Below are 17,863 nucleotides of genomic sequence, written 5' to 3'. Positions count from 1 at the left end.
ATTGTTGTTGTTGTTATTGTTGTTTTATAATTTTTTTTTATAATTTGTACAATTAACCTCCTTGTGGTTCGACCCCGGTCTTGCCGGGTTATTTATTACTTCGACACTCCTGCACTTGGGAGAAGACATCAATCTTTTCGTCGTGTCAATAGGATATTGATTGCATTGTCATTATCCACCAACACTCGATATACTTGATGATTAGAAAGGATTGTAACAATGATCATGTCATTTCATATGGGAAAGTTATTCCCCCTCTATCTTTTAAGGAAAAGATAATAGGTCCATGCCATTGGTTTAGAAGATGAGTAGTTTATAAGTACCTCCTTCCTATACTATATTTTCTTAGTGCTAGAATCACTTTTCATAGAGGTTTCATCTAAGATCATGTTGATTTCAGGTAGTGCCATTATGGATTGACTAAGAACTTTTCTTTTTCGCTTAAGATGGGAATCCTTCTTAAAAAACTAATGAAGATAGCCCTTGATTATCAATCTTTCAATTTTCTTTTTCAAGGCGTAACACTCCTTTGTGTTGTGTCCTTTATCTTTATGAAATAAACAATTCTTATTGGATGTATGAGTATTGGGTGACGATTTCATAGATGAAGAGGGTATTAGACAAACTCTTTACCTTGGATGGCAATACGAATTACAAAGAGACTAGCATTTAGTGGAGTAGTATGCATTTTAGGATAGTTCGAACGTTCCTTGATCTGTTTCTTTTGATTTTTTGTAAGGTTGTTATTCCCTCATAAGAGAGTGATCTCACTTAAGAGACTTTTCAGTCAAACTTTCTTTTAAGAAAAAAAGGAGAATTATGACGCAACTCACTTAAAACAAGGTTTATGTTTTTTCATCCAAAAACTCATTTCAACCTCTTTTTAACCTAAAACACCTAGAAAACAATCTAGAAGCCTCGTTGCACCAATTTATAACCTTAAAAAACATAAAAAAAATCTCAAAACCTAAAATCAACCCAAAATTAAAAATATTTTCAAGCTTAGATCTGATTATTTAGGTACTATAAGGTAAAATCATGGAACTCAAACTTTTTTTTATTATATAGAATCATTTCGGTAGCTATAATTATCATCAAAGATAATTTTCTCTCTCTACGCCTGAATCCAACAAGTCTTTTTCTCTCCTCTCATAAAAATAGGACTAAAAAATAAAAAAAATAAACATAATTGAATTTTAAAAACTTAGAAGAACAGGTTATAGAAGAGCTAAAAAAATAGGGGGCTAAAATGAACTTTTAAAACAAATTTCAAATCTGCTATTTATCTTACTTGTTTTCACTTTAGTTTTTTTTCTTTTAATTTAACTCTTCCTCTTAAAAAAATATAATTAGATAATAATTTGAACTCAAAAGGCTAAATTATACAAAATAGAATTTCCAAAAACAAATTGAAATTTTTCTAAAAAATCAGTACATTTGGTACCTCCGTCTAATTTTGGTCACAACCTTATAAATGGCCCTTATTTAAGGTTGCTGGGCCTTACCATGTGGCTGGCTGGCCTATGTCATCGCCAGCATATTGTTGTAGCTTACGAATTGCAGGTTCGGGTCGATATAACGTTTCAATTTGCCTAACATCTCGAGTTTTTTTATGGTGGCCACATAGGTCTTAGTTTAGCCTGCTTGGATGATAGATTCTTCTCCTAGTCTGGAATTATGAACATTTTCAATGCATCAACTAGAGCTGGTTTTTTTTTTTCTTCTAATCAGGACCCATATTAGGATTTGAACTTTGAAGTTGCAGATCAAAGCAGTTCAGTGCTTAATGCATACCAAATCTCATTGGCAAAGAGGTTTATTATGTGACTAAAAAGTGCATGTAACAAAGAACAAAAATAGTCTCCATGGCTATAAAATCTTTTAAACATTGAGATAAATTAGTGTTGCAGTTGCTCCCTCGGATCCCCATCTTATCTTCATCTATAGATTTCAATCACAACAGAGCTTAGTAGGCGTAGTTCTTGACGAACATTCCTTTCTTGGCTTCATCTGACTCTCCCTCACCGGTGTACTTGCCAAGCTGAGCAAGAGAGTTGGCCTTGGCACGGATGAGAAGTGCTTCCTGAGCTGCATTCACGTTCTCTGGCCTGCCTCCCCATGTCTTCAAGCAAGTGTTCTGGAGAGCTCTAGCATATGAGAAAGACACGTGCCATGGGTTTGCAGATTGGTTCATTGCGTTGAGGTTCAGGGTTGCTTCAACCTCGGATTGCCCACCAGACAAAAACTGCTCAAAAAATAATCCATGATCAGTACATGTTTCACTGTTATTGCTAAAGAAGCCGTCCTGCCTAAAGCATGTTAATCTTGATAAGCAGAAATTTTGACACTTCATGCAAATAAAAAAGAAGTAAAACTGTGAATGAAAGTTGAAATGAAGCTTGCCATGATTCCAGGGACGGCTGGGGGGATTCTCCTGTGAAGGAGCTTGAGAGTGTACTCAGCAACTTGTTCAGGGGTGGCCCTGTCCTTGCATTCAGCACCAGGAGTGACCATACTAGGCTTGAGAAGGATACCCTCAAACATGACATTGTTCTCTGCCATGTAGAAGAAAACCTCAGCCCATACCTTCTGGGCTACTTCGAAAGTCCTCTCAATGCCATGCTCACCATCAAGCAAGATTTCTGGCTCCACAATTGGGACCAATCCATTGTCCTACAAGATCCAAGTAACAAAATCTTCTCAATCAGCAAGTAGAGATTATAAACAACAGGTAGCATGCAATACAGCAATTTGTTTGGGGTACTATACTTGAGAAATGGCAGCATAGCGGGCAAGCCCCCATGCAGCCTCCTTCACTGCCAAGGCAGATGGGCCATTGGGAATGCTCACAACAGTACGCCTGACCAATGAAAGTAGGCATTTAGTTAATTAGTTAAGTTGTGAAGTAATGGTTACAGAAAGTTGGCATTTTGCGGAACACAGAGAACAAATTTCATACCATTTGGCAAAACGAGCTCCCTGTTGGTAGTAAGCAGCTGTGCGGGAGGCGAGTCCATCAAGACCTTGGCACCATGACTCATCATTGGAACCAGCTAGAGGCACCAAACCCTATCGTTTTCATTTTTCAAACTGTATGTTACTAAAATTTTGTTCAATAAACAATAAGATGTATACTCTTTTGCCTATACTATCAAATTTAGTAAACAATGACAAGAATAAAGCACGTGTTTAATTTCAATAAAAAAAAGTTTTGAATTCGTGAAAAATTAATGTTAGGAGACATGTGTTGGAGTATTACCTTGTCCACTTTGATACCGGGAACAATCTTTTGCTCAACAAGCACATCAACCATCTTCTTGCCATCAGTGGTGGATTGGTAGAGAGTCTCCTCAAAAAGGATGGCACCAGAGACGTAATTGCCAAGGCCAGGGACTGTTACAAGAAGGGTACGGTAGGCCTGGCGGTTAGCCTCGGTGTTCTCTAGCCCGATTGAGGCGAGACGTTTTCCACAGGTAGCGTTGGACTCATCCATGGCCAAAATACCTCGGCCAGGAGATGCAATAGTTTTCTACAATATCCAGAAACAAGAACTGATAAGTGCGGTCTCATTTACCCGAAAAAACTAAAAGGGCGGTGTCTTATATCACGGACTTAAAGCTGGCAAGAGAAGTACTATCACTTTCTACTTAAAGCCTATGCTATACACTACATACCATGTATGAGAAAGTCATTGCATGTCATATTTTGTTTTGCAAGCATCTACTCTAACTCCAGTTAAAGTGATTGAAAGATGTAGCATAACATACCGCGGTTTTGACAAGCTCCTCAGAATAGGAACCAGCACGAACTGTAAGAGCAGAAGGGGCGGTGGAGCGGCACCGGACAATGGAGGCAGAAGGCAAGCGGAGGGTCTGACCCTTAACAAACTCAGACTTGTCTAGAACTGGTGATGACTTGAGAAATGATGCCGAGGCCATCTTTCTTTTTTCTGTTTTTGCTGATAGGAGACTACACTACCAGTGCAAGATAGCCTATAACAAGTGTCTATATCTTATCTCCTCTCTATCTTGTGCCTCTTTACCACACATGCATGCACTTCCACGAATTTATATTTGGCTTCCATGTTATCATAAGATGTCACATTTGAGGCTGTCCTTCATCGACAAATAACAATTTGCCACGTGGATGATAGCACGGTGCACTTTGCTTTGTGTATGCGTGGTTGAAATAGATGGTTTTATTCCCACCTCGTAAATTAATGAAATTATGGAGTCATCAAGCTGATATTTTCTCTTCTATGTCAAGAAGAACAGACAACTGCTTCCTGTTCACTATGTTACAGAGTCCAAATCAGTGTCGCTTGGGAGATTTCTCTGGAGAGTAAATATGAGGTTCTAATCTCTCCTGTTTTGTTTCTTAGCTTCATTTGATTAATGGCCATCGTTTAATAGCCAAATTTGATAGTCTATGATTCCCCCTCAACGGTAGATAGCTTGCCATACCAGCTTTCTATGTGATGGGCTCGAGTTTCTATGCCCCATAGTGGGTCTAAATATCACTGGTTGGTTCCATTTGAAGGCCCCACTAAAATAGCATAGATTCATGGCAGAGGCACCAAATTGCCACCGTTTTTTGGTTAGAGGATCCCCAGTACGGCTTTAGACAAATTAGAACCTTAATTCTTGATTCCTCGCCTCAACATGGTGGTTGGTCAAACTGGTGGTTCTGAACATCAGTTGCAGAAGCCTGAAAAACGAGAACTGAGAATCATGTGAGTAGGGCTGCGGCTCCTCACAATTAGTACAGAATTCAATTGGACGTGAGATTTCAGTCATGGAAAGCCACTGTCAAGTTCATTGGGACGGTAATGCATTGTATAATATGAACATCAGAAGTGGATATAAAATCTTTAATGTACATGTCAGTATTTCAGAGACAACAACTAAATTTAATGTTGCCCGGTCCCTCATTCATTCGGTTGAATAGAATGCTCATGTAAAAATATTTCACACTTACGCAGAACTCTGAACACTACGTCCATCAAAATTAAAAGCGGTTGCTAGAAGCAGGAGACGTGCAACGAAGTTGAAATTATAAAATGTACAATGTTCTCAAGTAAAATCAAGAATGTTGATCCAAAGACAGGTCAGCAATGCCATGAATCAAAGCATCAAGGGACTCCTCTTTCAAATCTTTTCATGCTGCGGAAACATCAGATGGTGGTGGAGTGGATTTAACAGGATTTTCAGCAAGCGCCTTGTTCAATTGTTTGATAAGTTCATCTTCCTCATCTGGAATGCCCGAACCCCAAACCTCAAAGATATCCTCAGTTGATGGCTCAATATCAGATGCTGTAAAACCCATATCAAGTCCTGAACCTACTGGCAGACGCATCTTTGAGTCATCATCTTCCTTGTAATTAGGCGAGAAGGCATGTTAGAGAGAAGTTTCCGAGAGATCTCCCTGAAAGAGTTGTGATGATGAAACATCAATCTCCTCGTTGATTGGAAAACCGTTGCTTCTTGTTTGTATTTCTTTTTCAATTGTAGAGACCTCGTCATCAGTTACTACACGAGACTGTAAATTTTCTGCCTCATTGGAAGGATGCATCAGAATGTCAGTTCCTCTAGGCAAGTCATCATTTCCAGGTTCAGAAGAGTCGTGTGACTCTGGCTGCAGACTGAGAATTTCTAGCAAAACATCTTTCAGAGAACTCCAGTCACCATCTGAAATTTCAGGATCTTTAACAAGGCAAGAATCAACCCAAGCTTCATCTTCAGGTAAAGCGCATCTCCGTTCTCATTAGACTCCAACGAATCAACAAGAACAGAAGATATAGAGCCTTGTACCATCTCACTGTCACCAGCAGTCATGGCTAAAGATATGAAGGAAGCAAAGTCAATAAACAAGAAGGAAGACAGGTTAATGCACAACCATAAAAACTCAAGAGGCAGGACAAATTGATTTTCTAGTGAGGACATGCAATTTACATTGTCCTAAGCAATGAGGCCTCCAAGGTGGCATTGCCCTGCACAATTATCTGGTCGAAGAGCGCTTCCATAACAGTTCAAAATATGGTTCAAATAAGACATCTAGTCTACCAGAGGCAGAAAACTCATATTATCTTTCTATTAATGATAAGCATATTGCATTTCCTTCGAATAAAACCAACTTTCCCAAGAACACAGGCCAGCTTACATGCTGAGAGAAACGGATGTCCTAAAAACGTTATTGCAAAAGGGGAGCTTTCGAATTATCTTGTCCTACGATGAGAGTAGGCGGCAAGCCATCACGACCCACAGTAGCTGCGGAAAATACCCAAATCCCAGCATTTGTCCAATATCAAAGAATACAGAAGCCAGGATAGAAATAAAGCCACTGGGAATCCTACAATTCCACCAATATAATTATCTACAACCGTAACCATACCTTTACCTATGTTAATCATAAAATTCAGTCCCCTTGCAATGAAACTGATCATCAGATTATTACAAGCATTATCATTCAGTCATATTAGACAGCAATTCCCATTCCTAGTTAGCAAGCATGCTACTAACAAAATAAAAATATATATACAGACACACACACACTCTGGTATGAACCTACGACAAAGTTTGCATAGACAACAAATGCATCATAAAACATAGTAGTTACAATTAGGGCAAAATAATTCACAATAACATGAAATTTGTTGGATTTCTAACAAACTAGACGCAAGATTTTAGCATTGTTACCAACTAAGCTCGACAATTAAAGTTGGTGTCTCTTTCTAGAAATCGAACATAGGTTTTCAATGCAGCAATTTTGAAGTAAGAACCTATCAATGATGGATGCTGATGAGTTCTAAATTCTGTTTAAGAATAAGGTTCATCTCTAGTTAATTTCTTAGTTCAAGTAATTTGATTTAGTTTTTTTACAATTAAAGTATATTATTTGATATAAAAAAATCTAAATAGTTAGTAAATAATAATAGCTTATGCATGATAAAATAAATTAATATTAATTAGTAGTAGCAGGTGGTACATAGTAAATTAGGTAACCAATAATTAGTACCTATAAAAAAAAAATTTAATGGACATAGAGATTCTTCAATTATAAATTATAAAGTCAATAATTTTATAAAAAAAAATATAATGATATTTTAAATAAATAAACTATAAAAATATATATACTAATAAAAATATTAAAATAATATTTTTGAGTCAATCATCCATTAGTCCAATAACAAAATCTTATGTTAATTATATTGGGCCAATATCCTAATAACAGCTTTAAAAAAAACAACGTAGAAACTGATAATTTTTAGAGTTGTATGTTTTTATATTTTAAAAAATTTAAATTTGTTTTATTTTTTATTTTGGATTAATTTTTTTAATGTATTAATATTAAAAATAAATTTTAAAAATAAAAATTATTTTAATATATTTGTAAGTTAAAAGAATTTTGAAGGACCGCTGCTATTATAAAGTGTGTTTTATTGACTTGAATTTCAGGGAGAAACCCACGATTTTGATCTCGCTGCGAGAGCTCAATTGCTGGCCCAATTCGCTGACTTTAAGCAATTCGCGTAAAGGGTTGTTTTGCTTTTGTCAAGATGATGGTGTTCGGCACATAAAATGTAGTTACATATGATTACACTAGTGTTCTAGTCTATGAAAAGGGAGGATCTTTTGCACTAGATTAAGTGGCCTCAAGAGCAAGAAATTTAAGATTTCTATGGAAGAAAGCTATTATAGATATATTTACACTGTAGAATTGAGAGCTGAGATATGCACGCTTTGCAGTAGCGCCTGGAGAAGCGTTGTGGGTGTTCTTGGTCAATTTGGGCTCTTGGGTTATTTTCGTGCATTTGTTAATGGATCTGCTCATCCTCTTGTTTGTCAAAAATGCGAGCCAATTTTTTTAGTTTATTCTCTTTGCACTCTGTTTTTAGGCTGTATATAAGAATAGAAGGCTGCATATTCGTTGTTTGCCCGGAAAAAGAAATCATTTCCGTTGCCGGGACTTGAACCCGGGTCGCTCGGGTGAGAGCCGAGTATCCTAACCAACTAGACTACAACGGATTGTTGATAGGTTACTAGCAAGTAAATTTCAAATTTAAATTTCTTTAGAGCGAATTGGATGCTTCCTTTTCAGCTTTTGAAATAGAGCCCAGTTAGCTGAGCGGTTCAGAAAAGCCCATGAAACCCATTTTAGGCCCAGTAATCCAACTCCATTTTTACTCAGCTACCCGGCAAACGTCTGTTGAAGACCTGAGTTTAATTATAGCGGTGAAACCAGTTGAATACGGTAGATAGGGAACAAAATGACAGGTGTTCGGCCAATAAATGAACTTTACTAACGTTAGATGATCCAAGGAATCAATATCTAACCATTCATAAAGGAGAAACTTGTTCATAACGTGAAAGAAGCCAGCCATGTCCAGTAGGTGTCAATGTCATTACTCTTTCAGCCTTTCTCCATGCGATCTTTAGCCAATGAACGTCAGGCCATTGGGCCAATTTTGCCTGCTCTGGGAAACATTTCTCACGCCCCCGCTGTCATGCAACGCGTTTCAATTAGCAGGCTAAGAAAAAAACCAGGAATGAATAACATAGTGTTTGGTATAATGAAAAATATTGATTGCATTGTACTTGATAAATAATTATCTATTTATTATATTTTAGATTTAATTAGATGATTTATTTTATTTTATTTTATTTTATTTTATATTTAGTAGACATTAGATGATTTATTTTATTTTATTTTATTTTTAGTAGACTAGAAGAGATTCTGTTAATTCAAGATATTGACTGGTCAAGGTTTTAAAAAATATAGAAAAGATTAATTTAATCTAATCCGGTTAAAAAATCAGGTCAACACATGACCCGACCAATCAAAGATAAAACATAGGTAAAAAATCCATTAACATACACACATATATATAGATTAAAATGAGACTGCTATGATTTTTATTTTTTTAATTTTGGTCACCCCTGTTTGACCATCTCAACCCATGACTTGAGCCTTATACTAGGTTAATCTTTTAGTTGGGTTTTAAAATTATGATTATTATCTTTTTTATTCTCATGTTAACTTGAGTCAATAGTTAACCTGATTCATGGCTCGAATTTTGTCTCGGGTTGACCTTTAAATAGGATTTTAAAATGATAATAATAATTATTTTGATATTTATATTGACTTGAGTCAATGGTTGACCCAACCTATGACTTGGAACTGGCCCCGGTTGACTCCCAGGTCAGGTTTTAAAACTATAATAATAATTATTTTTATCATTATGTTGACTCAAATCAATGGTCAACCTGATCTATGGCCCGAATCTGACTCTAAGTCGGTCCCCTAATTGGGTTTTAAAATAAAGATAATAACCATTTTATCCTTACATTAATATAGATCAACTCATTATGTTGACTCAAATCAATGGTCAACTTGATCTATGGCCCGAATCTGACTCTAAGTTGGTCCCCTAATTGGGTTTTAAAATAACGATAATAACCATTTTATCCTTACATTGATATAGGTCAATAGTGAACCTGACTTGTAACCTAAGTCTAGCCCTAGATCAACTACTGAGTCGGGTTTTAAATTTAAAATAATAACTATTTTTATCGTTATGTCAACCCAAGTCAATGATCAACCTAACCCCTGACTCAAGCCTTATCTCAGGTTAATCCCTGAGTTGAGTTTGAAAACCATGATAATAATATTTTTTTTTTTTTATCCTTACATTGAACCTGATCAATGGTCAACATAGTCTATGACCTGAATCTTACCCTAGGTCGAACACCTGATTTAGTTTTAAAATTTTAATAATAATATTTTTTATTTTTATGTTGGTCTAGGTCAATTATCAACCCGATCTAATTTTAATAATAATATTTTTTATTTTTATGTTGGTCTAGGTCAATTATCAACCCGATCTAATTTTAATAATAATATTTTTTATTTTTATGTTGGTCTAGGTCAATTATCAACCCGATCTAATTTTAATAATAATATTTTTTATTTTTATGTTGGTCCAAGTCAATGGTCAACCCGACCTCGTTGGATTTTAAAACTATAATAATTATTATTTTTATTATTATGTTTACTCAAATCAACTAGATTAACATTTATGTAGATCATTGGATAAGCTTGTCTTACACTTTTTAATGAAACAAAATTTTCCATTACAGCAACCTCGGTCAGGACAGAATAATTTTTGTATTATCTAAAAATACACCATACAACTCCAAAAAATAATTACTTTATATTATCTATTATTATTTAGCATACCAAACACAATTCAAAAGAACCTCCTCGACTTACCTTGGATGTTAGGGTGATGGGTGATTTTTTTTTTAAGGTATTTATTTTGGATTTGAATTTAAGAAGTTGAAAAATAAAAGGACTATTATGAATATACTTGATCAATTATAAATGATATGATCTAAAAGTCATTAGAAAGAAAATTAAAATAAAATAAAATAATTCCCTTTCAAAGGCTATTGTGCATTAAACTAAAAAACATGTTCATTATAATAATGTGATAACAAAATTACTCTTGGATTATTAAATCTTTAAACTACATATTAAGGGTAAAAAAATATTTTTATCATGATACAATTATCTTTTTTAAATTGTATGGAGTTAGATTAGTCATTTTGTTTTTTATTGCACAATATAATTACTAATTTAATCCTAAAATGAAAAATATATGTAATGCTTATCACTTAGAGATAATTTTTTTTTATGTTTTTAAATAGTTAAATTATTTTGATGCTTTTAAAGATAAAATTAATTTAATTATCTTATAAGGGCTTTTATTTTTCATTTTTCATTGATTTTATTGTTAATTTAAAGGTTACTAAAAGGTATTATTATAGTTGATTATATATTAAATATTATTAAAAAATCATGATGGTGTGTGCATAGCATGCCTTGGTGAGTGGATGACCCTCGTATCTTTGGTTGACATATGCGAGATTGTTTAATCACCAAATAATAACTTTTAGAAATATTTAAAATGTATTGGTATCCCCATGTATGGCGAAGAGGTATGCGTGCCAAACATGCTATTGATTTGGTGTCGGCCTTGGTAAGTGGATATTTCTTTTATTTTATTCTACTTCTTTCTCTCCTCCTAAAACATTGTGTCAACCTCTTTAAAATTTCAAACCAAGCCATTCAATTTCATTTTCCTTTACATTGGTCCTTATCCCTTTAACTACTATTTTTTTTACTTGGAATAATCTATAAAATTCCAAGTGTTTTTTAATTTCAACCTTACCATTTTTTAATCCATAAATAATTTATTAAATTATAAATGTGTTAAAAATTTTCTCCCCGTCATTTTTTAATATTTTAAATTTGATCAATATTCTTTTGTTTGTTTTTTTATGTTTAGGATCGTTTTTAAATTGTTTTTTTTTTTATAATTTCATCCTTTTTGAGTTTTTTTATCAAATGTTATCCTTATTTTTTTTATTGCTATCTTTTTTTGCTTTGCAAGTTTTTTATTGATATTTTTTCACGATTTCATCTTGTATAATTAAAATGTTTGGGAATTAAGCGGATTGATTGAATTTAGGTCCAAGATTTTACAGATTGTGAGTTTTAGAGATTAAAACAAGTTTATGAGGTTCATCCTGGTTTGCTTTTTTTTAAGCTAATGTTATTTTATTTTTATCCTTTTATTGTAGAGTCATTCTTTTTATTTTTATTTTTTATAGTTTATTTTCTATGAGGTTAGTCTCATGTTTATGACAAGAATCGTCAGTTTCAAAAGTCAATATGAGTTGATTTTTTTGTTTCTTTTTTAAATTGATTTATTTTAATTTTATTCTTTAAACTTTTTTCCTTTTTTTTTTCTTACTTGTCCTTCTATAAGATTAGTATAATTTTATACTCATGATCGCAAAGCTTGCGAGTGTTTTTTTGTTGTGTTTTACTTTTTACAGTTTCACTATTCAATATTGAATTGTTTAATAACCTAAATGGGCTCAATATTGAATTGTTTAATAACCTAAATGAGCTTGTATCTTTTACACACACACACACACACACTTTTACTTAGATTTTTTTTTATCGGATCACAGCAGAAAACAGGTAACAAATATAGTTAAGGGTGTGTTTGTTTACCTTTAACTTTTGTGTTTGCGGTACAAAAAACATAGTAAGTGTTTGGTAGCACACCAAACTGGGTTTTATATTGTGGGGCCCGTTAAAAAATTGAGTTTGAAATGTAATTTTTGTTGAGTATTTTTTATATTTTTTTAACTGAGTTGCATAAAACACTGTTTGTTTTTGTGTTTCAAAAATGCTTTTGAAAAACTTTGAAATTTTTTTATTTTTTTCTTTACTTCAAATTAATATTTTTTTTGTATTTTCATATCAATTTGATGCGTTGATATCAAAAATAATCTTTTGAAAAATAAAAAAATTTATTTTAATGTATTTTCAAGAAAAAACCCTTTAAAAAACAACCGCAATCATACTTTCAAACACAACTAACCAAACATTGTATATATTTTTTTTGCTACACATAAACATCAACCATAATTTTTATCAAATACATATATAAATCCAACTAATCATACCTAACTATACTTTTTTAAAACTTATTAAACCACAACCACAAAAGCTACCTAAAAAATAAACACACTTAATTAAGTGTAACATTTAATAAATATTTTTTGCTATACATAAATCTCAACCATAATTTTTAACAAACACGTATCTAAATTCAACTAACCACACCTAACTATATTTTTTTAAAATTTACTTTTTTTTAAATAACAACCACAAAAATTATCTAAAAACAAATACACTTAATTGAGTATAACATTTTATAAATATTTTTTGCTACATATAAATCTAAACCATAATTTTTATCAAACACACGTCTAAATCTAACTAACCACACCTAATTATATCTTTTTAAAATTTATTTTTTAAAATCATAATTACAAAAATTATCTAAAAAACAATCATAATGTAAAAGCTAACCGAAGAACACCCAAAAATTAAAGAGAGAAGCTAAGTGGGTGTTGAGTTAAGAGCCCACTAAAAAGTGGTAAATTGAACAAAAGCTTTCCAAGAACGGAATTAAATTTTCATAGGTAGGAATATGTACAGGGGATGCCTATAAAGTCACGAACACACATCACATGTCTTTTAATTGATTGAAAGCTGGCCAGCGAATGTTCTGTTCTTACAACTAATTGAAAATGAAATATCAAGAAAATGGAAGATGAGGCAACTTGCAAGAAAATTGAAGATTTCATTTCCTTGTATCAGATTAATTAAAGCCACAATGGGATTTTACTTCTCAAAACCAGTTCCTCATCCTTTGTAAGAAGTCACGACGATTCTTCGTGATCCAGTGCTAGCAATTCAGCAGCTAACAAGCCTCCACCCTCTTTACTTTCGCTAGGATGAGAGACATTCCTGGGATTTGAGCTCTGTTTTTCTCAACTAAAACTGGGATTTGCTGCAAAATAAGCAAGCACACCAACAAATGGTGCATTAATATACGTTGTTGGCTCGGATTTTCTAAAATCATCTCGACTATCTTCGTATGAATCATCTTCACTAGGTCCACCCACAATAGCCCCAACATGAACGTTAGGGTTAGGGTTTGATGAATTACAGTAGATTGAACCTTCTTTGCAAGCTATAAAATCAGGATGATCCTTAACCGACGGCAATGATGAGCCACGGTGATGAATCCGTTGAGGATAATGGTCGCTATATCCGACCATATAAGACAATCCCAAAGGGTTATCTCCTAAAATGTAATCAACTTGCCTCTTAGCCTGTTGACGAAGTGAATATGGACCGACATTTACATTTCCACAATTGACAGATTGCGATGTTCTTTCTAGGTAATTTGCATAAGCAAGTAGCAAAAATGAAATCGTTGTTGCATGCTGCAGGTTGCTGCCCCCTGGCTTGTAGATTAGGCCACCGGGAGTGTATTCTACGTGAGAAGATGGTGATTCAGGTATGAGGGTGCACATGAAGCTATCAGCTGATTCTTTGTATGACTGGAGAGAGTACATGTTTCCTTCTAGAACTTCCTATGACACAAAAATCAAATTTACATATATAGAATCTCAATGAATCTAAATAGCCTTGCGAAAAAGCCATAGATGAAAACTTTAAAATATTGTTAATTGGAATAGTGTAAAGATAGTTATGTTTTTCTATCCCAAAAACTTAACACTAGCTTTAAAAAGTATTAAATTTGTTTTACATTGTTCATTAATTATTATTTGATAAATAAATTTTTTTCAATTTTATTTTCACAGTACAAACGACAAAAACATGCTTGAAAGCAAAAAATTTAAAACTATCATTATAGGGCATTTTTATATTTTTTTTACAATGATTTTTTTGTTATTATAATGTTAAATAAGAAACAATTTAATAATTGATCAAATATAAATAGTAATAAATAATTAAAAAGCATAATGAATCAACTAAAATACCTTTAATAATAATTTTTAAAATTAAAATTAATGAACTGTTTCATCTTTAAATATGATTTTTTTGTTATTATTTTATCAATTTAGAGATAATTTGATATATATATATAAACCAGCACGTGTAGCACCAGGAGACATGTGGGAGGTTCCCGTACACTTTGGGTGACGAGAATGGTGCTTCTCAACATTTAAAAATACCCTTCAAAATTAATTGATGAAAATAAAAGGAAATTTTGCAAATTACACACAAAAAATGTATGATTTATTTCAAAACTGATCGATCAAAAATTAATCTCAGCACCTTTTTCTCTTTTCTTCCTCTCATCAACGTATGCGTTAAGTTAATTAGTCGTAGTGTGCGCAAGTTCAAAAATTAATCTCAGCACCTTTTTCTCTTCTCATCAATTTATGCGTTAAATTAATTAGTCGTGTACGCAAGTTGCCCAAATATTCACGTTAATCTAAAAAATTATGTTGGAACAAAGACAAATTAAGTAAATAATATGTTTTCACTGTGTCAAATAAAATGAATTTCGTATTTGTAAAACCCAATTCAAATAAAAGCCACGTTAATCTAAAAAATTATGTTGGAACAAAGAAAAATTAAGTAAATAATATGTTTTCACTATGTCAAATAAAATGAATAATAAAATGAATAAACCCAATTCAAATAAAAGAATTCAAATAACAAGCTTTGAAATCAATTATAGTATAGAATTGATTCAAGACTGGTGCAAAGAATCAGGTGTGCAAGCTTGTTCAAATTTACCACTAACCTTTGAGACAAGAACATTAAGGCCAGCATGCTTGTTGTCCCACCCAAATTCATTAATATTTTCATCAGCTCCCAGGGTCTCCCCATTGTTTTGTAAGAAACTAAGGTAAGTGTCATCGTAAGATGCCCTCCTAAGCCATGCTGCTCCCCATAGCAACTCATCCTGACGAAACCAGTCAAAATAGAATCAGATCAGTCTGAATTTAATAATTTAACACATCTTATATCCAGAGTACTTAAAATAGTCTGATTCCTACAAATGGTAAGAAATTAGCAAGCAGACAGCATTGCAGATTGATCAAGTCATCACAGAGATGTCCACTCACTTGATAACCATTAAAATCGCAATAGAATGGGCATGCACCATCTTTAATATTGGAGTTGTCACTATAAGCTCCTCTGTAACTATCAGCAAATTGGAAGGCATTAATGGCGTTTCTTAGTAATGTTTCTGCATATCCCGGGTCCGACGATCGAAATGCCATAGATGAAGCTGCCAAGGCTGCCGCAGTCTCACCGGCAACATCAGATGCCGGGTTGGGTGCATCCACAGCATAAACAATCCTAGGAGTATCCATGTCCTCTGGTCTTTCCCAGCAAATATGGTCTACATTTGGATCCCCCACCTGCAGCATAAGAAATTTAGTATTCATTAAACAGCCAAATCAAATCATTATGGTCAAAATTAAAGATCAAATAAAATGTATTTATGTTTTGATTCTGATTAATTATCACTATGGGCTTAATTAGTACTTGAAATTAACATAACAATGATGGTAGATCAATCGTCCCGTCAAAGGGAAGCGAAGCGCATACAGTCTTAAAGCGTAGGCCAAATTCTTCTTCCCCGCGAAACATAAACATGTTGGGCCCAATTTCTTGACCCATACAAGTCCTAGACCTTTTAGGACAACAGAGTACTGTCGTGCATCATTGCAAAACCGTTGATGGCGCTGAAAATTGAAAAGGAAATGGCCCCCTCCCTGTCTTCTATCATTTTTTTAATTGATTTTTAATATGATATAATGAAACAATCTAAACTTATGAAACAAAATTAATTTGAATAAAAAATTTTAAAATTTTTTTTTAAAAAAAAATAAACACGGCCAAAATAGATAGATATACAGTTAGGAGGGGTTAGAAATGTGGTGATAATTATTTACATTAAAATAATATATTTTTATTTATTAATATATTAAATCAATTTAAAAATATAAAAGAATAATTTTAAATAAAAAGATCATTTTTAAAGAAAACACGATGACCAACATACCCTTAAAGGCAGTGCAAGCAGGTGAAATCTTAATCTGGTGAAACCTAATATTTCACCGGGTGATGACTTGTTGGGGCAAAAAGGCAGTGCAAGCAGGTGAAATCTTAATCTGGTCAAACCTAATATTTCACCGGGTGATGAGGGCAAAAAGATCGGTATAGGATAATTAAAAAATATAATCGTGATAGGTACAAACTGATCAGATATAAAAAAAATCGGTACAGGACAATCTGTCGACCAAGTTTTACATAATTTGGCCACATATCTACATTGCTTCACTCACTCCCTGATGAGTTCAACCTCGCCCGACGCAACTCACATACCCCAACTCCCCTGACTACCCCTACCCCATCCCGAAAATCACAAAACTACCCCCTGGCATTTACCGAAAAGAGAGAAAGAAAACTGGTGTCCCGTGCGGCCACTTATGACTTACCTGAACAAAAATCCGGTTAGGCTGAGAAACAGTCTTGAGCAGATAATCGGTGGCCCAACGAAGGGCAACTAAGCTATTTCTCAACTCATTTGGAGGCATTAAGTCTCCAAATTCGTTCACACTCCACGCCAACATTGTAGTTGTAAATGCCATGGGGAAGCCGAACTTGACATTATCACCGGCATCATAGTAGCCACCAGTCAGGTCTGTATTATATGTCCACCCATCACTTAGGCCTGAATTAGCACGCCAAGTTACGCGTTGGTCTTGTGGCAAATAGCCTGACCTTTGACCCTCGAAGAAAAGAATGGACTTTGATAATGCATCTTGGTACTCGTGGTAGCTTGACTGTAACAGGGGTAATTGAGCGAGCAGTGCAGTGAAAAGAAGAGCGTAATGGGTAGGAGAGAGGTTCTTCATGGTGCTGAAGATTGGGTTGTGGTGGTGGCTTCTTCTTTCAGCATATGCAAGGTGTAAAGTGTTGTGTGGTGTTAAGGTTTTGGTTTTGGTTTTTTTTTTTTTAATTATTTAATGGTGCATTTAATCCCTTTATTTCTGAACTCATCTAAGTCTGGTCCTCGTAATCGATTTGAGAAAAGTGGGTCGTGTCATCCAAGATTAATTCACATTCACATTATTTTTCAGGACAACAAACTGTGGATGTTGGAAAGACCAATTGATTAATAAACAGACTAGGAGGATGTGATTAAGATAAGCATAGGTAGGAATATCGAAGATGAGAGTAAAGGGCTAAAGGCCCACCATTAACCCGCCGGAGAGTAAAGGGCGGTGCTGTCACGAGACAAGGGGATGGGATGAGTATAAGTGCCGACAGTTGCTATGTCTGTCAGTTTACTTCATAGGTATACCCAACATGGACAAAATTAATTATCTTGGCCTGTTCTTTTTCTTTTTCTTTTTCATGGGTCCCTGTAATAATTAAAGGAGCT

General features: G+C 33.9%; 2 protein-coding genes and 1 non-coding gene across 3 annotated transcripts; all 3 read right to left on the bottom strand.

The window, feature by feature from the left end:
- Window positions 1–1,775: 1,775 nt before the first annotated feature.
- LOC105134479 (fructose-bisphosphate aldolase 1, chloroplastic-like) lies at window positions 1,776–4,060 on the bottom strand. Its single transcript, XM_011038898.1, has 6 exons — window positions 3,768–4,060; window positions 3,260–3,529; window positions 2,960–3,069; window positions 2,770–2,860; window positions 2,404–2,673; window positions 1,776–2,245 (listed from the first exon to the last, which is right to left on the bottom strand). The coding sequence occupies exons 1-6, from the start codon at window positions 3,936–3,938 to the stop codon at window positions 1,967–1,969; spliced, it is 1,191 nt and encodes a 396-aa protein (XP_011037200.1). The 5' UTR covers window positions 3,939–4,060; the 3' UTR covers window positions 1,776–1,966.
- Window positions 4,061–7,951: 3,891 nt separating this feature from the next.
- Window positions 7,952–8,024, bottom strand: TRNAE-CUC (transfer RNA glutamic acid (anticodon CUC)). Its single transcript has one exon. It is a non-coding gene; the product is annotated as a tRNA-Glu (tRNA).
- Window positions 8,025–13,090: 5,066 nt separating this feature from the next.
- LOC105134478 (endoglucanase 24-like) lies at window positions 13,091–17,438 on the bottom strand. Its single transcript, XM_011038896.1, has 4 exons — window positions 16,914–17,438; window positions 15,531–15,830; window positions 15,206–15,367; window positions 13,091–14,021 (listed from the first exon to the last, which is right to left on the bottom strand). The coding sequence occupies exons 1-4, from the start codon at window positions 17,331–17,333 to the stop codon at window positions 13,413–13,415; spliced, it is 1,491 nt and encodes a 496-aa protein (XP_011037198.1). The 5' UTR covers window positions 17,334–17,438; the 3' UTR covers window positions 13,091–13,412.
- Between the last annotated feature and the right edge of the window lie 425 nt (window positions 17,439–17,863).

Source organism: Populus euphratica, unplaced genomic scaffold, assembly GCF_000495115.2.
Source record: "Populus euphratica unplaced genomic scaffold, PopEup_1.0 scaffold104.1, whole genome shotgun sequence".
NCBI classification, from domain to species: Eukaryota; Viridiplantae; Streptophyta; class Magnoliopsida; order Malpighiales; family Salicaceae; genus Populus; species Populus euphratica.
This window is presented reverse-complemented; position numbering and strand designations above follow the sequence as displayed.

What these genes read in the sequence shown, in the direction of transcription:
- LOC105134479 (XM_011038898.1), bottom strand. Translation starts at nt 3,938, where the DNA reads ATGGCCTCGGCATCATTTCTCAAGTCATCACCAGTTCTAGACAAGTCT. An exon ending in AGGAGCTTGTCAAAACCGCG is followed by an intron (nt 3,530 to 3,767) that starts GTATGTTATGCT and finishes TGGATATTGTAG; the next exon opens with AAAACTATTGCATCTCCTGG. An exon ending in GGAGCTCGTTTTGCCAAATG is followed by an intron (nt 2,861 to 2,959) that starts GTATGAAATTTG and finishes TTCATTGGTCAG; the next exon opens with GCGTACTGTTGTGAGCATTC.
- LOC105134478 (XM_011038896.1), bottom strand. Translation starts at nt 17,333, where the DNA reads ATGAAGAACCTCTCTCCTACCCATTACGCTCTTCTTTTCACTGCACTG. An exon ending in CTAACCGGATTTTTGTTCAG is followed by an intron (nt 15,831 to 16,913) that starts GTAAGTCATAAG and finishes CTTATGCTGCAG; the next exon opens with GTGGGGGATCCAAATGTAGA. An exon ending in TTAATGTTCTTGTCTCAAAG is followed by an intron (nt 14,022 to 15,205) that starts GTTAGTGGTAAA and finishes TTTGTGTCATAG; the next exon opens with GAAGTTCTAGAAGGAAACAT.